This window comes from Paramisgurnus dabryanus, chromosome 8 (assembly GCF_030506205.2).
Source record: "Paramisgurnus dabryanus chromosome 8, PD_genome_1.1, whole genome shotgun sequence".
NCBI lineage: Eukaryota > Metazoa > Chordata > Actinopteri > Cypriniformes > Cobitidae > Paramisgurnus > Paramisgurnus dabryanus.
Genome location: NC_133344.1, coordinates 30,527,201 through 30,553,025, shown reverse-complemented (window position 1 = coordinate 30,553,025; position 25,825 = coordinate 30,527,201). Strand labels below are relative to the sequence as shown.

General features: G+C 37.2%; 2 protein-coding genes across 2 annotated transcripts in view; both read right to left on the bottom strand.

The window, feature by feature from the left end:
- Positions 1–792: 792 nt before the first annotated feature.
- Positions 793–3,375, bottom strand: LOC135771324 (endonuclease domain-containing 1 protein). Its single transcript, XM_065281523.2, has 3 exons — positions 3,030–3,375; positions 1,926–2,082; positions 793–1,678 (listed from the first exon to the last, which is right to left on the bottom strand). Exons 1-3 carry the CDS (start codon positions 3,324–3,326, stop codon positions 1,287–1,289), a joined length of 846 nt encoding a protein of 281 aa, XP_065137595.1. The 5' UTR covers positions 3,327–3,375; the 3' UTR covers positions 793–1,286.
- A 7,114-nt stretch (positions 3,376–10,489) lies between these two features.
- dpf1 (double PHD fingers 1) overlaps positions 10,490–25,825 on the bottom strand; it is a 70,098-nt gene continuing 54,762 nt past the window's right edge. The window contains 4 exon segments of the mRNA XM_065281522.1: positions 10,490–15,436; positions 18,085–18,166; positions 18,304–18,416; positions 18,507–18,626. Of these exon segments, the coding sequence (XP_065137594.1) occupies positions 15,366–15,436; positions 18,085–18,166; positions 18,304–18,416; positions 18,507–18,626 (386 nt within the window). The 3' untranslated portion in view covers positions 10,490–15,365.

Below are 25,825 nucleotides of genomic sequence, written 5' to 3'. Positions count from 1 at the left end.
CTGGTACTCTCTGAATCAGAGAATGCAACATCATTATTGACATACTGTCTTAAAACGTACATTATTTTAACTTTTTTTAACTCAGCAGTTACGTTTGTTTCTGTAGTCCAGGGGTGACAAACATACTTGTAAAATATTTTTCCATATTTTAAAATCCCTTTCAGGCCAGACCTAAAGGTGGGACACAGTCAAAAGTGTCTAGTAAAGTTCATTTTCAATAGGAGAGTAGCAAAACATGGAAGGTTTCACAGGCGGAGGGTAGACCGCACATGGTGCATCCAAAATACCTGCGGTTTCTGCTGGCGTGGCTTTTTGCAGCAGGTCAGGTGCTTAGAAAAGCATCCGCCGCTTGTCACGTACCGTGCTCATTAATCAGTTTCTGCCTTAAAGGGGTGATATAATAGATTTTTTAAGATGTAAAATAAGTCTTTGGTCTCCCCAGAGTGCATATATGAAGTTTTAGCTCAAAATACCATATAGTATTTTACAGTCTGAACTGAACATCAACGCAGGCATGAATTACCTCATAAAAATGTAAGATCCTATACAGTAAAATCTTGATATTAGATATTAAAGATATTAGTAGATATTAAAATGAACACAGAAGGGAAGTTTAACACTTTGAAGCACAAGCAAACATTCTCAAAAAGAGAAACTGAAGACATAAACATGGGCTTATTTTAGTGCATGTGGATCCTTATCTCCAGATGAGATAATAAATTGGACTGATGATTTAAATGCATGCATGTGTGTTTATACACACAGAATAATTACGCACCGTGCACACACATATTATGTAAAAACAAACTTTTATTTTGTATGCAATTAATTGTTTTATAGCCCTAATAACCAGACATAAACCACTTAAAGTGAAAGTAACAACTTATACTTGGAATAAGACCTCTGCACTTAACCCATCCAGTGAGTAAACGCACACACACTGCAAGTCATGAACACACAAACACACCCAGAGCATTGGGCAACTATCGGCAGTTGGGGCGAGGACGCGTTGCTCAAAGTCATCCCAGTCACAAACTGCCAGCCGTGACATTCGAATCAGCAACTCTCAATGTTACCAGCACAACTTTCTAACCTTTAGGCCACTACAGCCTAGCTATCATTACAGAAGGCATGCGTTTAAAACGTTACATTTACTACATAAGCATCTAAAAGTACATGCTTTACATTCAATACAATCGGTATTAACCATATAGCAGCGTGTTGCGTATTTTTCGGACATAATGTTGATATGGTTTGAACACCTAAATACTCAACACATTCAAATTTCAGGCTTTGCATCGTCCACTGAAAAGCTCCCCAACAGGTGTATCAGAGTATTGCTGAAAGAAGTCAACCATTTCATCTAGGTTGTGTTCTTCAACAACATTAAGCTCTGTATTGAGGGCAGTTGCGGCACCACTGAGAATAGGGCGGCCATTTTGATCTACGCAGCAGTAGGCGTTCCAGATGTACTCTGGGATGTTCACCCGTTGGACGTTGTTCTTTATTATCCAGTTGTTAGAAGAAGGGACGGCACCAACAAGCACGTAGGCCTGATGACAGTTTGCATTAAACAAGTCGGTAATTTTAGACTCGTGCAGGCGCCATGCATTCTGGTTTAGCTTGGGGTTTTTGGGCACTATGTTGGTCAGCGTAAAGGTGGAATTACGGCCTGGAACTAAGACAAAGAGAGAAATCAACATTTAAAATTATTTAATAATTAATTTCAGGATAAAAAATTTTCCCTGGATGACTCATATATCGAGCAATATCTTATTCTTAATAACTGTTAGCTTAAAAAAAATTACCTTTCACATTTGGCAGAAAATACTAAAATGTCTCAGGATAATTAAAAGCCACATGACTGACTTTATTTTATGATGACCTTAGTTACTAAGTTAAGGCAAATTCTTTAGCATTTATACCTGCATGATGTCCATTTGGGTTTAGATGTCCACGGTCAAATCCTGAGTTTTTGTAGTCCTCATCCAGCGCCTGTTTCTCTCCCAGGTAGATGCCAGGATTGTCTTTTGACAGCCAATAACCATCTGTCATTTCCCCAGACCATGTGTGGTTCACCAGCTGTTGCATTATACAACATAGGGTTCAGAAATATAATAAAAATACAAATCTACAGTTATTGAACAATTGGGTTTTAAACAACTTTAAAAAACATATCTTGGTATTAAATTATTTAATAATTTGGAAAGGGGTTGGCAACACGTTTAACTCATTTGGTTCTGTTGGTCAAAAATGTTGAACTTGAATAAACAAATTAACTCTCAAAGACAACTTTTGCATCACCACAACGTTAGTTTCTCTTTAGGTTTCTGGGTACATCCAAACCAGAGATTCGCATTAAGCAGGTGTGACATAAAATCAACATAAACGACATGAAGAATGCATGTTCTCTAGACACAACTTCCCTTCACAAGTTTCTGTAAAAAAACGTGTTTTTTCAACTTAAAAAGTAAGTGTCCATGCTGCCATAGTTTTGAGTTAATTTAACTTAAAAATTTGGGCTGTCAAAATATTAATCGTGATTAATCGCATACAAAAAAAGTTTCTGTTTGCATGATATATTTTTGTGTACTTATTATATATATATATATATATATATATACCTGTGATGCGCGGGTCGATCTGAAATGAGCGGGTGCATGCGGTCATCCGCGGTTACGAGTCATCCAAAAATATTTTTATGTTTTTCGGATCGCAGTCGGTCTTGTCGTTTGAAATAAAGATGCAAATTAACTATTTTAAACAATTACTACTTTTAAAAAATGAGGGCCAGGAAGCGGGTCGGGTACAATATTATTTATTTATTTATTTATTTGCAGTCCATATATGCAGCACAAACACTTACTTTTTTAAGTTAAAACAACAATTTTTATAGTGTACAGTAATAGGTTGATAAGAATGGTTTATAAGGCCCTACTGTAACTCTAAATCTAGCATTGATCATGAACCTAAATGAAAAAAAATGGAAGAACATAATTGCAACAATGCTCAGGACTTTTTGAACTGACCTGTGGCTCAAGAAACCAATTTTTCTCTCTGCCTCCTCCAGTGCTTGGCTCAAAGACATATGCCGAATAGACAGCTGTGCGGTGGTATGTGCTGTACAGTGTGGCAAAGTGATATGTGTTCAGAAAGCGCTGACATAAATGAACAACATCTGGCAAGGTTGCTCCAAAATCCGGGACCTTCTGCTTGTAGAAGAACTTCATGCACTCGGGTGAATCCCAGAAATGCTCCACTACTTCACCCTCTGTTGGGTCCAGAAACGTGCCGATGAGGACACACAGAATGAACAAAATCTGCATAGTGCAAGAGAATGAGTACAACAGATGTCTCACAGCACTGGACTTACAGCGCTTATAACATCTCTCCTTTATCAGTCTTAATATTTACTTTATATCATTGTGGGCAAGTACTTATCAGGTACTTCCAAATTTAGCACCATTTTGATGGCGTATGCAAATTAAATAATCCAGTGCATTGTTATTTACATAATTAAAATGGCTGTTATTACAATTATTGACTTTTAAATGTAAAACACTTAATATTGTGGGTAGAAATATCTGTCTTTAATGAGACAAGCATGTGTTGTTTATTCATGAAACCATGGAGAAAACCGATCTGAGAAAGATTTTCCTAACTCTAAATATATGTCAGACATTTTATAAAATATTTAAATGGTATAATTTATTTATTTAATTTATTTATAGTCTATGACAGCACAAAAAAACACTTTTTTGTAAGGTTTGTTTGTAAAAACTACTTAAATGTCGTAATATACCTAAGGCCTAGTCCTGTATTAATCTAAACCCCTAGTGTGCTTAGGTATTCCCTTTAAAAAATTACCATTATTTTACTACAGTTTAAACAAAAAAAACATGGTTCCTAAATCATGGCTACTTCAAATAACTAATACTGTAGAAAAACATGGTTTTGCAATCAATTCACCAGTAAACATACATGGTTAAAGTTCGTAAGGCTTAATTACAAAAATATCATGATATTTTTTATTTTTATTTTTTTCTCTCTCTTTGCTTTCTACAAAGTTTGCATAATGTGTCACATAACGTTCATTTCCCAGGGCCGAAAGTAAACCCATGAGAGCAGCACAGGTGTCTGTCTGACCTTGCTGTAACCCAAACTAAACTGATCAATAGAACGTTCTGTGGAAAAATAAGCTTCAAAACAAGTGCCCTCCAAGTTTAAGTTTAGTGATTCCCTCCAGATTATGCTTCACTAAATCGGTTTAAATAAGGACAGTTATCTCACATAATGCATTCAAAAGTTAAGATTAAAAATGTATAAAATGTTATTACTGTGTAAACATGTTTCACTAAGATTATAAAGCACATACTTAAATGATGTTGTCATAATGTAACCTATTCTTACTGATAAAGTTGCTTGAAACACACAAGCAAAGATCATTTGTCGTCATTTATAAATAAAGCTCAAACTTGTTCCCTGTGGTGGTCTTACTGGTTAAGGTAGTCGAAATGCATGTTAAGCTGGTCAATGTGGTCAGTTACCTTCTGGTTAAAAAACGGCATAGTTTAAGAGTCCACAATACTGCTGTGCTCCTGTTTATTGTCAGAAAAAAGTTTTTTATCTTTTCTATGACTTGGGGGGGTACCCTCAAAGATTCATTTTTGTACCTTTATGGTTTAAAGATTTGGGGTACAGTAAGGAACTATTGTGTACATTTTGTACCAGTTAAATGTTAGGAGTACAGAAACATTTAACTGTACACAACACAAAATTGCCACAAAGACGTATTTTCTCTCCAATGAGTGATTGTGAAAGTGTTTTTACATAAAAGATCATTGAGATGGATATTAGGGCTTGTAAAAAAAAAAAAATTGTGAAAAAAATATTTTTGTCTTTGTGTGAGAAGAAATCATGTGTTTAAATGAAATAAAAGTTATTGATATGCATGTTGTGACTGTATTATCTCTCCCTGGGCTCTTAACTCATGGCTAACACTAGATGGCAGAATAGTGACAGGATTCAATTGGTATAAGTATACATGTCTACAGGCTTCACATTCCTTTAAAATATGTGCAAAGCTAAAAATAAAAAAATACCTACTGAGCTCATTATTATAAAACAGTGGTAAAATGAATTAAAACCACATTTGTCTGAGATACCAAAACATCTTGCCTGCTGTAATATAAACTGGTTCTTAGCTTTATATTAACAGCAAAAAATATCTTAAATAGTATAAATATGTTTGGCTGAGATATATAGAATAATAAAAAAGGCATATGGAAATAATCAATAATTCTTAAGAAAGCTATGATTTTCTTTTTTATTTAAGTTCAGCAGCTTTACAACAACAACAAAAAATAGTACAGTATCAGACAACTTTGCAGTTTATTTTTATCTGTAAGCACCCAGAGAGCAACCTACTGTAAAGGCAACAATGAAAGAAAAAAAAATGTGCAAATTTTATCTCTTTTTGAAAGGCCAATCTTTTTTCAATCACGAATATTTAACCAACATCACAAGTTATCTCAAGTCCATTCACAGGGATTATAATTTAAGTTTCATGATAAACTATGAGATAATAAGTCTTTCTTAAATCTGTCAGTTACATTTTCACCATGACAGTCCCAAAGTGTGAAACGGGCCTAATTCGCAGACCCTCCATCCGCTTTTTATTCTGTGTCCTTAAAGTCGATGCATTTCAGATTTATTCATACATTTCCAATATATTTATGCATGAGTTCTCTCCACTCATACCCTCCCCAACACACACACACCCCATCCCATTACTGTAATCCATCACCCCAGCCCAGCATCATCCGCCATGCAAGCAGTCCCTAAGTTGCCATGGCAACCACCTCAGGCCTCAACTCATTGCAGCCGTGTTCTTATTGGAAGAAAAGCTCAGGCAGCAGTCTGAGGCTGTCTGGTGGATGTGGTAATTGGCTTGGAGTCTCCAAACCCCCCCCCCCCCCAAAACACACACACACACACACAAACTCGCACTTCATTCCGAGGCACAAAAAAATAATTTGATTCAAGAATATAAAGCGGGACACATTTTTTATTACAAATCGAACGTTATGGGCAATATTGTGGTCATGTTGCAAAGGGGTTAACGTTTTATATAAAAAGCTGGTATAGTGAGATATTAGACATATAGTGTATTTCAATTCAGATGTGAGACATTTGTGGTAACAAAAGAAAAATGAGCACACACAGATACAGCTGGGAAAGAAAATCCATCTTAACAATGTTGATATTTTTGAAAACCTGTATATTAAAATTACACAGTGATAAAACAAATCATTAAAATAAAATAGTGCAGCTCAAATAGACCACTTACTGTTTTCACTAACTGTGTTTGAAAGCTGCTATTATTTGCAATTCAATCTTCAAATATCAGCTGAGATTTACAGAACAGTACAGTACAATAAAGTACAATACGTCATACATTAAAAGTAATGTTAAAAAGATAAAGTCTTGTGTTATTTTTTGCATGTTTTCCATGTAATTTGTTACCTTTGTGATTTGTGATGTATTGAAAATGTGACCCCTGCCTGTAAAAACCCAACTAAAGTTTTCAGCGTAAAATTATCCTATATGATGTAAAAAAAACATTGTGTAAAAATATAACCATGATATATTTAATAATGACTGAGTAAGGTCATGTCAAAGATTGAATTCAATGAGAAATCAATGCGTGAAATCAAACTTTGATGTTCCTAATCTTAGATTAAGGGAACTTAACTCTCACAATAGTAGAAATCTGCTCCAATTTGTGAATAAATTACGGTTAATAAAGCAATAAACCCCAATAAACCGACGCGAAGCGGAGTGCCTAAACCCCCTTAGCTGTTATAAAATGCACTGGTAACCCAACGCTTCGAGGGGTTTATTGCGTTTATAAAACGGTTACTTCATATGCATAACGTTAGCGGGATTTTATAAAATAAAACCCAAAAAAGTTGTAATTATATTAGTACAAATATTACTCTTCCGCCAAACAAAGTAGTTCCTCAGAATCAAGTGTGACTGAAACAGAGCGCAGTTCCCAACCAACACAGACACAGCAAATACACAATGAAAATATGATTTAAGACTGTGGTGTTTATTTTATAAATCACCATTCATCTAATTTATACATTAACATTTATATCGTGCAACTGTTGAAGTGATGATCAAATATGCTTGGAAGCATTCTGAACTCTTTCCCCGTCAGCGTTTTTTTTTTTTTTTTTTAAGTTGCCACCCAGTTTTAGTTTAATGCCTTCCAGAAAATGATCTTCTTTATATAAACATAAAATATCAAATGAAAGAACAGACCATCTGCTTTGAAACAAAAACAAACAAAAAACATTTCATCCTACCTTCATTTGATCTCTTATCACCTCTCAAATTTTTTTATTAAAAGCGGAGATAATTCCATTTTTGTGAAGAACTTTAGAAAGAGATCAGATTCAGACGGAGCCATGAACAGTACTACACGATGTTTTCAGTGAATGCGTCAGTGTTTAAGTTGGGTAAGATCGCCACCCAGTGGATAATAGCGGACGTGTGAACTTGAGTTATAAAATCCTCAGACAACGTTTTCTCTTTATCGACGAGATGACTCAACAATATTTATTGACATTCATCTGGATATCGCCATTAATTGTGCAATTGTAGACAAATTAAAAATATGATTTAAGACTGTGGTGTTTATTTTCATAAATCAATACGCAGTAACAGTGGCGCAGTGATACTTATGTAATGTGGTCTGAACCGTGAGGTTACCGGTGTATTTTATCACGGCTTAGAACGCGTTTCAACCAATCAGAATGAAGAACCAGAACTGCCCGTTTTATAATAAATAATAACACAATGTCCATTATAAACTAAGAACAGGGAAGTACTCAGTAGCATGGGTGTAGATCACGCGGGGGACATGGGGGACATGCCCCCCCCACAGTTTTAAACTCGCCGTCACAATTCCGCACATGTATTTCTGTTTGTTACTTAGATTTGAGTGAAGTAACATTAACCCAATCACAAGTGAGCAGGCATCTTTCATGCATACGCGTCTGTTTGAGATCAGTGCTGCGTCATCACAAATGACCATTTCACATGCTTTTAGGCATTGCCAATTTAAACACACAAAAAGACACAAAACATATGTACTTACATGCTGTTTGAAATGTTGCAATTACGCCCACTCAAAGTGCATACCTGGAAAAGCTTCTTAAAGCATTAGTCCATTTTCTTAAAAAAATCCAGATCATTTACTCACCACCATGTCATCCAAAATGTAGAATTATTTCTTTGTTCAGTCGAGAAGAAATTATGTTTTTTGAGGAAAACATTCCAGGATTTTTCTCATTTTAATGGGCTTTAATGGATCCCAAAACTTAACAGTTTTGATGCAGTTTAAATTTGCAGTTTCACAGGACTTAAACGATCCCAAACGAGGCATAAGGGTCTTATCTAGCGAAATGATAAATAAAAAATATGCACTTTTAAACCACAACTTCTCATCTTCCTCCGGCTGTGTGACGCGCAAGCGCGACCTCATGTAATACGTCATCACGTCAAGAGGTCACGGATGACGAATGCAAAACTACGCCTCAGGGTTTACAAGTGTGTTGAAAGAGGACCGTTCCGACGCTGTTGTATGTGGAATGATACTAATTAATGTCTTTGTGTCAGTTTATTGTTTACAATGGTCTGCAAATGTGCGTTTCATATATGTAACACGTGACCTTTCAACGTCATTACGAAATTACGCGAGGTTGCGCTGGCTCGTCAGTCGTCACACAGCCGGAGAAAGAAGAGAAGTTGTGGTTTAAAAGTGCATTTTTTTTTTATTGCCAAAAATGACAATCGTTTCGCTAGATAAGACCCTTATGCCTCGTTTGAGATTGTTAAAAGCCCTATTTTAAACTGCATTAAAACTGTTAAGTGTAGGTGTCTATTAAAGTCCATTAAAATGAGAAAAATCCAGGAATGTTTTCCTCCAAAAACTGAATTTCTTCTCGACTGAACAAAGAAAAAATTCTTTATCCTTTAATATAAAGACTAATCCTTTAATGTTTCAGACAGCAAGCAAACGCTAACTTCATGATATCTTGCGCTTAAATGCACATATTAATGCAAAACTCTAAAAATTATCCTCGTAAACACATTTTATGTCTTAAAGGCGCTCTAAGCGAATAATGTGCGACGTCACTTCCTGTTGATGTTTGAACTGTTTTCAAACAGACAGAGCGTAGCTAACTCCTCCCCCTCCCCCTCCCTTCCGTGCTTTCATGAACGCGCCGAACCCCCACCCCCAAATCCTTCTTGTCGTTTATTGGCTGGAATACTTTGTTTTGTTTTGTGCTGCTAGGTTTGGCCATTTGTTGATATTGCCGTTTGTGAAGCCTGGGCTGTCTACAGAGATCGCGTTTTTTACAGTTTGATCAGCGGACAGGCAGCAAGCAGATAGTGAGGAGATGTTTCCGGTATGTAACAAAAAATTTTTTATGGTCTAAAACGCTTCAATTCGCTTAGAGCACCTTTAAGTTCAATGTAAGCAGTTGAGGAATTAAAGGAGCATTTCACCCGTAGAAACATTAATCTTTATTGAAAGTGTGTCATATTTGTAGTTGAAATAAAACATGCATTTAGAATTTGGTGCCTATTTGACAGAGAAAAGGGGTGTTTGTAGTCTCACTCCCTCAACAAAGATATTGGACTTCCTTCTTTCAATGATGCAAAATGATGATTTTAACATCATTGAAAGAAGGAAGTGCAACCCTGAAATCTGTATTTCTCCTGTCTCAGCGGCAACTGAGGAAATGATGCATGACCATTCAAAAACATGACTGCGGTTCAAACCAGTGGCGGCTGGTGACTTCTTTTTTTTGAAGCGCACGATGCGAAGTTCGTCACAACATGTATGTAGCTTGTCATGTGTTTGGTTCGTCATTTCAAAATATGTGTTCTGCGCTTTGAGAGATTGTGTGTGCATCATGTGTCATGCCAAAATAAGTGCCTGCTAACTTGAACTTGAAAGGAGATGCTCGCGTGTGCCAGATACTCGCATAATTTAATGCTTAATCAGAGTTTACTGTTAAGGGAGTGTCTTGCTTGTATTTAGGGAACGTAAGCGTCTCTTTTATCATAAACTGTTTTGACGCGTCTCCAGCAGGCACTTATTTTGACAAAACATGTGATGCACACAGGATCTCTCCACACGCATGACGCATATTTTGGAAAAGGGAACCACACACGTGACAATCCGAACACTTATTATGAATAAGCGCATCCTCGGAAGTGCAGTAACTGTTTGGTCTAATATGCCAGAGTTCACTTTATATTGCTTTACTCTATAGCTTACATATACATGTCCCTGTCCCCCTCACTTTTAAGACGCTGGCTACGCCCCTGCTCAGTGGTAAATTATATTATAGTGCTGCCTCACAGAAAACATTACAGGAGACAAAATCAGATAATGGTACATTTTTTTTATTTCCTGCTTGTCAAAATGGACAGAAATAAAACAAAGGACATTCTTTAAAACGGATCGTGAGCAGCAGCAATCACGGCCACTCAGATCCATGTACAGTAGGAGCACCCATTTCAAGTTCAAAGAAAACAAATATACAACTCAGTCCTGAGTCAAAACACACTTGTTTTCTCCACACATCTCTTTTATTTTTCACTGGACAGTTACAAGAACGGAAAACACGCACGCAGTCTCTCACACACGAACATTGTTTTTTGTGTATTTGTCGGGGAATGGTCAAGAAAAACTGCAAGCAAAAATCACAGCACAACAATATACAGGTAGAGAATCCCCTGCAAACTCGGCGAGACAGATTAAAGACTAATTGAGGAGTATCTGGTCAGAAAAATCTAAAGTGGTCTTCATTGAAATGGCTCACTATTAAAGTGTTGAAAACGCACAAGTTTGTGTACCCATGCTTGCCCTTCGTACTCTCACATTAGGCTACTGATAATAAAATCACATCATTGACTCCACCCCTCATCGATAAAGGCTTAACACTTATTTTCATACAAACCGATCGGAAATATTTTCCAGCATGACAATCATTTGATGTTCTTAAAAATTCCACATGACATAAAATTTCATTTCTAACCCAAAATCTCACCAAGGCAGAGAAATCAAATAGTTTTGCATTTTTAAGGGATAGTTGATGAAAATCAAAATTAGGCTACCCAATGATTTACTCACCCTCAAGCCTTCCTCGATGTATATGATAAACTTTAATCAGACGAACGCAATCAGAGTTACATTAGATAATGTTCTGGCTGTTCCAAGCTTTATAATGGTAGTAAATGGTGCTTCAGATTTGAAGGGCAAAAAAGTGAATCTATCCTTCACAGAAGTAATCCACATGGCTCCAATGGCTTAATAAAGGTCTTCTGAGGGCAATCGGTATAATTTTGTGAGACAAATAATCAATATTTGAAGCTTTATAAACTAAACTAAGGGGCTGTTTACACTTGGTATCAAGATGTGTTTTCATCGATCGGATCACAAGTGGGCGAGAGAGACACATCATGTTTACACCTGGTATTTAAATCCGTCTCTTTTGTCCACTTTCGACCGCATCTGTCCTGAATACTGTGAGGGGGTGGTCTGTGAGACGGTGGGCGAGTCTCTCTGCTGTCATTCAAACGCGAGCGGGAGTAATTATTAGTTTATATGGACGCAAACTAATATTATGTCGGAGTCCACTGCTTGTTTAGCAAGTAAATATGCTGCACAGAGTTTTGTACATGTGTATGTAAGAGCTTTTTCTGAATTTTCAGCGCAATTGATGAAATAGGATCGTGCAACTTTTACACGCTTTCAAAACGAAACTACGGAGATCAGCCGCTTTAGTTTTATCAATGAAAGGCTAAAAATAGCGCTGTTCACCCTGTGTTCACGCCAGAAGTCAGAAAAGACGTAAAACTTGTGCTTAGTACATCAGATTAGATAAATGGGCGGAGAGAAGGCGGTCGCGTGTGGCTGTTCGAACACATTTAACCACATGTGCGTTTACACTACAAAACCAATCCGATCGAAAGTGGTTTCGACTACCTCTGAATGTGGTTAAAAAAGTGGTCGAAAGTGGACGCGTCCAAAACGATCGACGAAAAGGTATGTTAATGCCAAGTGTAAACAGCCTCTAACAAGGTTTCAGTAACAACCAATGTACGTTTACGATTTCTAGTGTTTTACATAGTACTTAACGTATGAGACTTAATGATTAACGCGGAAGCAAATCATCTGAAACAGGGATTTTTCCACATTTGTCATGCACACTGCTCTAGGGGCTCCAACGTGTGTTAACTAGAAAGTGCATCTCAAGTGGATGACGAAGAACGTAGCATATGAGACGTAGTTGCGTAGCGATGAACGCGGAAGTGCAAGGAGCAAAACAAAACGGCAGTAAGGACTGGCATTTTATTTCGCTATCTGCTCTTCTACATTCGTCACTAGGTCTTGTACGCTATGTCCAACATCATACGCTGGAAACGCACTCCCTCAAGTAGTCATACCGCAAGCTAGTTATTTTAGTTTGTAAAGTTTTTAAATATTGGTATTTTCATTGCATCAATGGCCCTCAGAAGGTATTTATTTATCCCCTGGAGCTATATGCATTACATAAGGACTTTTTTGGGCTTCAAATCAGAAGCACCATTTACTACCATTATAAAGCTTGGAACAGCAAGGACATTTTCTAGTACAGTGCTTCCCAATCCTGGTCCTCGAGCACCCCCTTCAAAACTTATCAGCCTCCTTCCAAAATGGTCTCCCTAACAAGCTAATGAGTTAAATCAGGTGTGTTAAATAAGGACACATCTAAACCTTTTTATGGGAGGGGGTGCTTGAGGACCAGAATTGGAAAGCACTGTTCTAGTATAACTGGCTCAAAAAAATAATCATGCACATCAAGGATGGCTTGAGGGTGAGTAAATCATGGGGTAATTTTAATTTTTTGGATGAACTATCCCTTTAAGAGAATGTGAAGTGTGTAATTTCTGTCACGAGTGGCACTGAATTGAACAGTAAATATATTTTCCACTAACAATTTCCACCCCCTCTTTCATTGGCCACTGACAGGCAGTTAGTCCCACCACAAACACTTGCCATTGGTTGAGCTGCATTGTTGCTATGTCGAGCCCCTTGAACAAACAAAGCAATGTTTTGAAAGCAACACAAAAACAGTGTTTTGGCTTCTGGAAGTCAATCTTCAAATGGCTTACAGTTGTTCATTAAATGGGGATAGGAGAAAGATTTTTGTACATGAAAAAATGACACACTTCACCTTTAAGATTTTCTCTGTTCGAGGTTTAAATGAAAAGAGCTGAAACATCACATTTCATGTACTGTATGTGTGGATATGAACATTGGTCTACAATGTCGACTCATGGCGATTTAATTGCTTTCATTTTAATATCAAAATGCTCCAGTAGCACCCTCATCCAAACAAACAATCCCACAGACTGTGCAAATAGTCAGAACTACAACAAGAACAATGAGGGTGTCATAGTCGGTTTAACAGAGAAGTTGAGTTTTCAAAATGTGAAATCAAGACTATTTCTACTAAAGACAAAACTGCTTTAAAAAGTATTTGAACCTATCACCTAGGTAACACTTAACAATGGCATAGCGCTCATTAAAACCATACATTTGAAAATGATACAAAAATAGAAATAACATGGATTAATATTCCACTAACTTTGTGTGTAGAAAAGGCTGTTTTCACATTTTGATGCATTACAGCACATGAAACATTTCACTTGAGTTTATAACAGGGACCGATTCAGGAAAGACAGAGCACTTATCTATTTACAGCAAAATGTCTCGCAACTTAAAGCTCAAGGACTCCGAATAGAGAAAATGGCAGGCAGTCTTTTCAGTTAGGCCACGGATAAGAGGGGACTTTGGGATGAAGACGGTCACCTCAGCGCAATCTCACACATCCTACCGTTCCCGAACACTCCTCGGAAATTTGTTTGACATTTTAACTTCTTTTAAGCAGGCCACAGTAGCAAAACACAAAACAGACGTACAGATAATAAAGAGCTCATTCTACAAAAAAAGTGCACAATTTTCTCGTCACATAAAAGGAAAAAATGCCCCTCCAAAGAGACCGGGAAAAAGTATCTCCAAGCTGGTTTTCAGTTTGTCCAGGGATCATCAAAAACAGCATCAAAAAACAGCAGAATTCCGCAAGCTCCTCCCACTTTAGCACTGTAGTCTCCGCCCACTAGCATTCTCAAGTTTTTAAAGCGCACATACATACAGACGCAACTTACCCGGAGAGGGTCACAAAACACAAAAACATTATTGCAGATTAAGTGTGCTTTCTTCATTTTTTTTGTCCTTAAATTATTTAAAAACGATACTATTACAACATGCAAGCAAGTCATCATAAAAAAGTGAGCAATTGAACGTTTAACGCCCTGTTTTTAAAACAAGGACAGACGTTGCCCGATAAATATACACTCTTACAAACGCACCCTGGCTGAGAGGGAATATTTACGTTGGCTTTTTCAAAATAGGAAGAGGTTGTGGGGAACGTGTTGGAAGTACCGAAGAAATCATCAGAATTTTTTTTACTTTTCATTTTTACAGAGCAACTTCTCTGGTTGATAGACATGCACGTCTCACATTTTTAATAAAGGGTTATCTATGCATTAACATGTTTGCAGCATTCAGACCTTTTTGGTCAAAAGTTATTAAACACAGACTATTTCTGTGATATATTTCTTGTTAATCGAATGTTATACCTTGAAGGGATATGAATTATTTTCATTATCAATAACTTCATTCATCTCTAATAATTCATTCAAGTCTAATAAGGCCAAATTTTAACGCTTTACCACGATCTCATTACGTGCTGGTGTCTGCTTATCAAAGAATACCGCAAAGAATCAATGGCACGTCGACACCACTTTCTCTCATCAGAGCAGGACCAATCACAAGCTTTGGTGAGATCATGTGGCTTTAGTCTCATCTGCAGTTGGTGCGTCATCTTATGAGAATCCTCCTACTGAAATCCCCATTCGTGCAAAAAGTGTCTCCTCAACCACAAACCATTTGGCACTACTTGCCCAGCCACCATAAAGCAGAGTTCGGCAAGAAGAAGACCCCTCTGGTCCATAAAAGACGGAGCTCTTTGCAGGAACTGAAATGTCTGCTTTAGTCCCAACTCACATTAAACCTACAAAAATGTCGGTGGCTCCAGGTTGTCTTTCTTGCAGTCACCATGCATGGCAAATTAAACAATGTTTTCTCTCTTTGATGATTGGGGGGTCTCTTTGGATCTGTGATGATGTGATAGAGGCGGATGAGACTGGTAGGGTGAAGAAGGGCATGTTGATTAAGTTAGCGTGATGTAGGCGGATGCTTTTTCTTTTAGCTGGCGCAAACATAGGTGGCAACTCCAGCTCCCTGCAAAGAAACAAATTTAGGTGTTAATAAGCAGAAAAAGGCGTCGGATTGGGTCCAAAATTTTGTTTTTAAGTAGTGGTTATTCTACTCTGTAAAAAACTGTTTCTTATTCAACCTTTTTTTCTTTCTTGTTTTTTCGAAAAAACTTTCCTTAACAAGGCAAAGGCAAACACACCACCCTCACTATCATTTGTTAGTTATCTTTTAAGATTTTATGACATCAGATGACTATCATACACTGTCTCAAATTTATTCCTGAATTCACATTACTTTAAAATCAGGTTAAGGTCTTTATGTCTATTTTTAAATTAAATTAAATTAAATATATTTGCTTTAGATTTTTCTAGTGCATTTTTTCTTTCCACATCCCGAGATGCCTATCCTGAGCTTATAATACTCAGATTTACAGCTGACCTGAGCACCCCCACACTCGTGCCCCATCTGCCATCTGGGAGTTACATCCAACACAAGCCATCATGTACCCATGTCTGTCATACCCATCCTACATCCCTACTACAATACATCCTACATCCCTATTTTTGTATCACATATATTTATGTTTTAAGTCACTATGATTGCTTCATACAAATTTAATTAAACAACAAATGAATTAATATTATCATTAAATATTTTGCTTAAATCTGCAAAACCGCAGTTCACAATGATTAACTTATAGTAGTCTAATGTTTTATAATTTAAAGGGGCCATCTCACAAGACTTTTTTAAGATGTGAAATAAATCTTTGGTGTCCCCGAGTACACATGTGATGTGAAGTTTTAGCTCAAAATACCATATAGATCATTTATTATAACATGTTAAAATTTACGCTTTGTAGGTGTGTGCAAAAATGTGGCATTTTGGATGTGTCATTTAAAATGCAAATGAGCGGATGAAGTTCAAACACTGATCACAATGATGGTGGTTTGTTGTAATTAGAACTCAATTATGCTGTCAATTATTTTTTATTTCTCTTTGCACTAAATGGCAGTGCTGTGGTTGGATAGTGCAGATTAAGGGGTGGTATTATTATAATAAGAGCTCCTTATGACATCATAAGGGGAGCCAAATTTCAACTATTTTTTCATGTGCTTGTAGCTGGTTTACCAAAACTAAGTGACTGGGATGATCTTTTTCACACTTTCTAGGTTGAGAGAAGCACTGGGGACCCAATTATAGCACTTAAACATGAAAAAAGTCAGATTTTCATGCCATGGACCCTTTAAGCTGTCAGGTATGAGTTTGTAATGTCAGTTTGACGTAATTTGATTTTAACACACATACTGTATGTACGTAAAGTAACTTGCAGTTTTATGTTAAAATAAATGTATGTATGTGCATGTACGTCATACAGTATATGTGTATGTTTTGTCCTGGTTGCACTACTGTAAACAAAGCTGTTTGGTACTTTATACAAGGAAATTGAAACAAAACTAGCAATTCTTATATTTTAATAAAATATTGCTGTGTTCATTATAAACTATTTATACATGTGGGTCATTATTTTTAATTAATCTGCCCTCATAAACTTTAATAAAAATCTAAAAATGCACAGCAATCCTTCTCTGATGGTGTCAGTTTGACGTCTTTGGCAGAGCATCCATTAACCCCACCCCCTCCAACTGTTTCTCTGCGTTCTTGGCCCTGTCCCAAATGGGGCAATTCATGTGGACTTTCGGTCTTGTGGCCTTAAATTGGGCGCGCTTGTTTAGTCTACGAGTCCGTAGGGTGTCCCATCTGTCATTTTTACACTCCGAAGTGTGCTCATCAGCGCCCCCTTTGCATCCTTGATGCAGTCTTCAGCGAAGCCTGCACTGTAGCAGGCTTCATGCACTTTACCAACCTAGAAGTCCTAGCGAAAGAGCAATCAGACCAATCAGACGACAGAAGGGAGGAGTTCACACTAAGAGGCAACTTCTTTTCCTATTTCCGGCGTGGACGCAAGGACGCAAGTCTGGTGTTCTTGGTATTGAGAAACGGCCCCTGTGTCACTAGTTGGGAGGCGTTCCCTAATTTTAGTTGTCCTAATAACAACTATAAACATATTAGCCCTCTCACTAAATGACAAATGTCGGATAACGTGAACATGACGCTTCTCTCTCATTGCTAGTCCCTCCTGAAAGTCGCTTGTCATTTGCATTAAGTTGAACTGTTCTCAACTTTGCTGGACACGCCCAGTTCCCGTCGCCAATGGTTGATGTCACTCGTCACACCGGAAATCTCCAAGCTTCCATTGAAATGAATGAGATTGTTGCTAATCGCTTGTGGTCTTCACTCGCTTGTGGTCTACACACAGCTTTAGTCTGCTGCAAGTTCCATTGAATAAAATACTAAATTAAATACTTTTCAATATCCACAGAAAAAGTGGAAAACACAAGCCACGTCCACTAATGTCCTCATGTGATATTTCATTTCACTCTGAAATACGTCACGATATAAAAAGTAAAGTTGATTGCAACTTCCTGTTCACGGGGACTTTAATATTAATTTTATTCTGGTGTAGCAAGACATATGTTTAAATTTGGGGTGGCAACAAATATGACAGTTATAAAAAGCAAATCAGTGTTAGTTGAACATTAATCAACATACTGTATTAAGGGGATGGGGGTCTTTGGTGTTTACTGTAAGTTAAAATCACATAAAGCACTTACCCTCCGGAGGTTCCGCCATTGGGGGACTTAGACAATACATGTGGTACCCTCTGTCACAATCATCACAGAATAAAAGCTGATCCTAAAAACATAAAGCAAGTTGTTCCTTGTATGCATATGTCACCAAACACCTCCACCGGGGTTTGGCTTACAGTATATAACTCAGAAACATAATGAACAGCAGCGTACTACAGTATTTGCATTATGCGTTTTACTTACGTCGTTCTCTGACGTGCCGCACAGGCTGCATGATTTGCATTCAATGCATTGCCAGCGGTACGTCCTCACCGCGGCCGTCATGTTGATGGTGAATTGCAGGCACGACGGATGACCTGTGCGAAAACAGAGAAGGTAATAAAAAGGGAACATTAATAAATGTGCTTATCAGAAAACGAGCAAAGCTGACAAGCGTTTGGCCTCACCCGATCGGCCGCAGTCGGCACAGGATATGAGATCTTCGGGACAGCCTGTTTTCTTAGATCCTCCTAGACAGAAGTCGCAGTAGCCGTTGGGAATGACGGAGCCGTCAGCTGCTTTTTTGGCTGGAAAGAGACAAAGACAGCAACCTTAGTTCAACTTCAGGAAGAAATGAAAAATAAATAAAAAAAGATAATGAAAGTCCTTGATTTAAGTGTTTCTACAATTTCTGTAGCTAGCGTAGCTATTGTGAATGATACAGTGTTGCTAAGTGGTTGCTAGGGTTTTTATTTCTGAGAGTGTATTAATTTAATGCATTTTACCATGGTTACTATTAAAGTATTTTTTATATGGGACAATCCCACTCTACAGTATCTATTACATTTTGGCCCCAAGATATGTTGGTTTTTTTTACACCAGTCTTTTCATGTCCCAGTAAAAAATTATATACTGTATATGATCACTGACAATAACAGCACACCTCTCCATTTCTGGTATCAGCTTTGTTCTTTAGGATCAGGGGATTGTACCATTCTCTAACCTTAAGCATGAGAAATAATAACAGCGATTGAGTGCAAACACTACTAACTAGAGCTGCGTTTACGATCCCTGCTGGATTGTGTAGTGTGTTTCTGGCCATATGTTTTCTTTCACAGTGGTATATGGGCCTGCTGAAGCCTGCAGGTGGAGGGGGGAACACGTGCTCTTAAGAGGGAGAACTGGAGATCTGTTAAATATTGTCACAGGATGAGAGGACACTGCTGTGCGGTAAGACACAAATACACAGTAGGGGACTGGTGTATATAATTAACAAGAAAGACCAGGATGTCTCCAGTTTTCCCAGTCACTGCACAGCACTTAGATCAGTTTGCGCTCATGGCTGAATGAATCTGTCTTGGAGCAAGCTGAATAAAAGGCGTGATTCAGAGATTCAAGGTGAATCTGAGTGCACAAAGGATAATCTTTGTTTAATTGTTAAATAAAAATATATCCATTATGAATATTATAGTATAATAAACAGCTACATTTACCTAACTATATTTGCCAGTCCAGTCATATAAATTACGTACAGTCACGTAATTTTTTTATTCTTTTTTGTAAACCTGTCACGAATTTCCGTGTTTTTTTTGTGATCGTATCACAAATTTCTGTTTATGTGTCATTGTCACATATTGGTTACTCAACCGTTTTATCCTAATTTCTTACAATTTTCGCTTCGGTTTAGGGTTAAATTTACATGAAATGACATCCTTACCCAAACCCAACTCTGACCCTAACGCCAGGTGACAATGTTTTAAAATTTAGAAAATATAAAAAAACTAAATCAGAAAAAATAGTATAAACCAATACTTAAAGTGACATCCTAATGCAAACACCAAATCTAACCCTAAACCAAAGCGAAAATGGTTTGATAATAGAAAAAAGCAGTTGAGTAACCAATCGATGGTTTCATCGGACGCACGTGATACACGTCTGGATCCGAACCTTACTTCCGGTTTCGTTTTTTTAATGGTCTGACTAGTTGCTAAACTGATCTCTTGAACAAATGCCTCGTCGAAAATAACAAATGTTTTGGTTTCCTAGGTAATCTATGTGTTGTTTTGTTTGCTTGTTATATAAATAAACTATGTTTAAAGAATTTGTTGTTATTTATTATTAGCGGAGTTTACCAGAAGTTACGTGCGGACCGCGACAGCGGCTTGTTTATGTTGTTACCGCTGAAACGGTCTATACGTGTTAATGACACATAAACAGAAATTCGTGATACGATCACGAAAAAACACGGAAATTTGTGACAGTATCATGAAAAAGAATTAAAAAAATTATGAGAATATAGGTACATCATTTTGTGAGACTGGGTAGCATTTGCAAACATTTTACAATAAGTTTGCATTTGTTCATATTTGTTTGTTGTAAAACTTTAGCTATCATGAACTAGCAATCAACTATAAACACTCATTACACAATATACAATAAAATGCTGGATTGTTTTAAACTATGTTTGGGTAAAATATGGACAAACCCAACAGTTGGTTTAAATTAACCTAGAAAATGTCCCTATTTGACCCAACCATGGGTTGAAACAACCCAGCATTTTAAGTGTATTTTTAAAGCATTTATTCATCTATGTTAATGTTATTGTGACACATATTGTGCAAAATTCACTTTTACATAAACAGAGGTGTTTGGACATAAACATGTGTCGGCACAACCACCCTACGATTAAAAAATCCATTAATTCCTCCTTTTTATTCTCTTTTAAACCAAAGCAGTCTAATTAGACATGCTGTTCTGATTCTCTTGTTAATGTGACAACACACAAACAAAGCCCCGCCCACTGTCAGTGACCGACTATTAATTTTTACACAAAAGCTTTTCTAAATGTTTTTGTTACCGCATTGTAGTGTTAATGCTGTTAAATAAACTATTGTCTCAGACTGTACCAAAAGCGCTCGCTGTCTGTTGATAAAGGAGTGAGGAGCTGTAGCTCATTTGCATTAAAAGGTACGCACATAAAAACAGTGCTTTTTTCTTCCCACCCAAACAGGGGCATTTTGGACATGCTACTGTATAATAAATGATCTGTGAGGTATTTTGAGCTAAAACTTTATAGACACATTCTAGGCACACCTGAAACTTACATCTTGTAAAATGGGCATAATATGTGCCATTTAACTTAGACTGACAAATGCTGTAGAAGTATTGTTCCTTGTTAGTTACCTAAATGGCAACTACACCCTTACGTTTGTAGTTACAGTAAGTGTACACTGAGGGTGAACAGCAGTCACAAGGCTCCCAACCTACAATAACATACAATAACAAACGGGACACTTGCGGCCTCCTAAACACGAAGTGGACATACCAAGACCACGAACGCACATCAAGTATGCCCTCTGGGACAGGACCAGACATCATAAATGTGTCTTTATTAAAGTTAACTAAATATTTAATAATAAATCTGCCCAACATCAAAGCAACTATGCAGCAATAAATCATAGACTAGTCCTAGTTTGTATACAAAAATATAGCAGAAATAAGCATGCAGCTGTAAAACACAACACACACACCCACACATACACATACACACACACACACACACACACACATACACATACACATATAGAGTAATCAAGAGCAGGGTATGTAGCTCTGTTGGGTGATTTGGAGCACTGTGGCCCTCTCCAGCGAGGTCATTAATCCACTCCATCCTCCAGAGATCCTATCAGTGGGGGAGGGAGCATGTGCATGTACGAGAGTGGGGGAATCTGTGCTGTTTTATTCCCTAATCTCCAGAGAGAGAGAGAGAGAGAGAGAGAGAGAGAGAGAGAGAGAGAGAGAGAGAGAGAGAGAGAGAGAGAGAGAGAGAGAACCTCTGATAAGGCAAAGAGAGAGTAAGTATTAAAAAAAAACCAGTGCAGATGTCCGCTATCCGCTAAATCAAACAGCCACTGCAGGAATGCAGAGACAGATAACTCCACAAAGCACAAATTTTCAAATGCAATGGCAAGCTGGAAAGACAAAACAACTCGGCGAGCATTCTGAAAGAGAACAGGAGAGTGAAGCACTTTCTAAATCAAGAGCACATTAAAATACAGACCGTGTGGCACATTCATGCTGCTGGTAGTCTGTCAAAGTGTGCATTATTGTAGGATACACAGCTGCAGTAGTGGATAGCAGCATTAGAGTAAATGCAGAACTGTGAGAAATGCTGCTGTCCATGGTACCTAAACATGCTGCAGTAATTCTGTACGTGTATATAGCTGACAAAGTGACAAGCCACAACATTGAAGAAAATACGCTAATGTGTTGCCTTATTTCAGAAATGTTGACCAGCATTCAAAACGTATAACAATAGTTTATTTAATTTCACAGACATAATACTGTGCTTGAGGAGAATCTGGTTTGCTTGACACTGAATGCATGAAACTGGTGTCACAATATTGTGTCTGTTAACATAAGTTAATGCACAATGAACTAGCATGAGCAATTAACAAATGTATTGGTATTAACCATCCTTTACAAGGATTACTAAATGCTGTAAAAAATGTATGCTAATTTTTGCTAGCTGATGCATTAACTAATGTTAAATAGAATCTTATTGTAAAATGTTATCACACCCTTAGAATAAAGCTTTCAATTTTGCAATATCTACCTTTTTAAACCTAAAATGTAGATATTAGTACATCAAATGTACATACTGGTACCAAATGTATACATATCTGTACCTATATGGTAAACAATAGGATCTTTTTAGAAGGGGTATACTGTCCCACGGACAGCTTTTTTTTTTTTAAAAATTCAGAGAATGCATGAAAGAAAATTTTTAATATCTGTATCTAAATATTTGATGTCAAAAACCTCCATAAATCTTCAAAAACCATTCACTACGGGGGCGTTTGCACAACACGGTTTTCAACAAAAAATTGAAAACTTTTTATTTGTTTTGGCCATTCACTGGCAATGGTGTTTTGGGTAATGAAAACTCAAACTTAACGGGTTTTAAAGTACAAGTTTTCGAAAGCAGCAGAATCTTTTTCTTTATGTAAATCACAAAAACATACATTTGTGAACACGGCAACATGATTTCACGGAAAGTCGTGTTATAGTCACAAAACTTTTGATTCATTTATTTATTCATGTCCATGGCACGAAATTCTGTTTTTTTCATGCCTTGGATGTCTTTTTCATGTCACTCGAATTTCTTTAAATAGTTTTTCGTGTCCGTGGCACAACTTTCTTTTTCGTGTCATGTAATGTATTGTATTTTTTCCTATATAAATCATCGTTGATGGGGTTGGGGTTAGATTTGGTGTTAGGGTTAGGATGTAATTTTATGTATTGGTTTCTACATGTTTTTCCTCCGCTTTTAAAACTATTCTCGCCTGGAGTTGGGATTAGAGTTGGGGTTTGGGTTAGGATGTCTAAAAATTTGACAGAAGCGATTAAAACTGAGAAAACAATACATAAAATGAAACGCAAAAGAAAATCGTGCAACGGACACAAAAAACTATTTATGGAAATTTGTGGGAATGACACGATAAAGACATTTGTGCCCAAGACACAAAAAAGCTGAATTTCGTGCCATGGGCACGAATAAATTAATCAAATTTTGCGTGACTATAACACGACGTGAGATCAGTACACGCGTATTACGCGTTGAGACGACACAAAGTAAAAACGTTTCTGCTTTTAGTACACTATTGTCGTGTGAACATATAGTTCTTCCTCAAAAATGTTTTTGCAGCAGCCGGGTATCTTGGAAATACCTTGTTTCCCAGTAAACATAAATTCCAGACCATCACATTGGAGCTGTATTTGTGGAAAGCTGTGGCCATTTTGTATGCAATGTGCACCAGTAAGTACTACACGATGAGCAATTCAGTGTGTAAAACATGTTTAATATTTCATTAAGGATGTTTAAATAGAGAAAGAACAGTTTAATTCTGTAAAACTGTAACTGCTAAAGATAACTGTGTTTTACCACACAGTATAATGGGGAATGGGAGCTCTTTACAGTATTCAGACTGTGAGATTAGATTCTCATTTACACTGCATAATTAGAACATGAAAACTGTTGGAGTGCAGCAACGGCACATAAGAAAAGAGGACCACAATCTGCTCTACCCAAATATTTGCTGCAGAATATGACTCACATAATGTGTCACTGAACTTTCTCTCCATCCGTCTCTTTTTCATAAAATATTTAAGTTACTGCAGACAACATCTGTATTAAAGGAATAGCTCACCTAAAAATAATCTTTTTTTTATTTGTAATGCAATGTCTAAACTGCTTTTCGTACAATGAAAATAAATGGTGACCACAGTTTCAAGGCAACAGTTACAGTAAATAATAAAAAATAAAATATGCAAGGATTCAGAAGATTTTAAATTGTAGCTCACAAATATGTGCTACTTTATGATTATTTAATTGTTTTACACATAAATGTGTATTAATGATTGAATGTTGTGAACTATTCCTTTTAAAGTACACCAAGTGTGCAAAGTTTTCTGCACGAAACTTTATACAAAGCATGCAAGTATAGAACAATTCACTTGGTTTTTCAGCAGTAGAAGAAATTTATTCTTTTGTCCCCCTTTAATTTTATTTCTCAAAAGCAAGCTGTGCCCAAAAGTCCCCATGGAGCATGCGTATGAGCACACACACCCTCATTCACTTGTACACGCATGCCGGCACTAACATGCAGGGAAACATAGACACTATACTGTACATACTGTATACAAACAAGATTAAAAAACTAGAGAGTGAATCAGCAATTTCTAAGATGGCTGTGTATATGAAAGAGCGGCCAAACTGATTCAAGAAAAAGTCTACAGTATTAATGATTAAAATCCTCTAGTGATGTTTTAAGGTATTCTGTTATATTCTGTTCAGCCACAGGCAATCAATCCTGCCTGCACACACACACACACACACACACACACACACACACACACACCCGTGCCACATATGCACACAGTAAAAAGAAAATAGTGAACAAAAATATGAGAGAAAAAGACAGACAGACAGACGCTTTGTTCCAAACCCCATTGTGCTGCCTATTGAGGCAGTATTTTTAGGCTTCATAGGCACCAGATCTTATGTTCCAGATGCACAGTCTGTTTCAAAAGGTAGGTAACTTAATTATTCTGCCTCCTATGGTACCTCAAAAAAAAAAAAAAATTGTTTTAGCAATGCCGGAATGGATTGTGACTGTTCAGTGTTCAGAAAAATGTTGCTCAAAATAAAAAGGTTTATAGAACGTCTATATTTTATCTCATATTTAGAATATTGCACAATTAGCTTAGGAACATGCTAACATGGGATTCTATTGGGATCAGTGATAAGTAAAATATGCTAAGCACCATTTGTGTGACGTGTTGGGTTGCTGAATATGCTGTGTGTTAGAAATCACCTACATTTGAGTTTCCTATGTACAGGGACTAGGTAGTCAGTAGAAAGCAAGGCAGTTGACTAGATTTTGGAACAGAGCGCTTTATTTAAACAAAAACCCCAAAGGTGGTGGATAGAAAGAAACAGACAGACAGAGAGTCAAGCCAAAAGAGAAACACAGATGGAGAGTTCCGGAGACGCACATGAGTTTCATTCCCAATTCCTATATCTTTCCCAAAGCGGCATTTGTCCAATTACGCGGAGAATACAGGCAGAACAGCACACTTCACAGCTTTCAAGAGCCTCGCAGCCCCATGGGAATTGAAAGACAGATAGGAAGAGGAACCCTCAAATACCCCCATCCTCATCATCTCTTGCTCTCTCCGCACCTCTCTCTCTTCCAAATGATCCCACAGTGACACAATTTGGTTT

What these genes read in the sequence shown, in the direction of transcription:
- LOC135771324 (XM_065281523.2), bottom strand. Translation starts at nt 3,326, where the DNA reads ATGCAGATTTTGTTCATTCTGTGTGTCCTCATCGGCACGTTTCTGGAC. An exon ending in ATTGGTTTCTTGAGCCACAG is followed by an intron (nt 2,083 to 3,029) that starts GTCAGTTCAAAA and finishes ATAATGCAACAG; the next exon opens with CTGGTGAACCACACATGGTC. An exon ending in CCCAAATGGACATCATGCAG is followed by an intron (nt 1,679 to 1,925) that starts GTATAAATGCTA and finishes TCTTTGTCTTAG; the next exon opens with TTCCAGGCCGTAATTCCACC.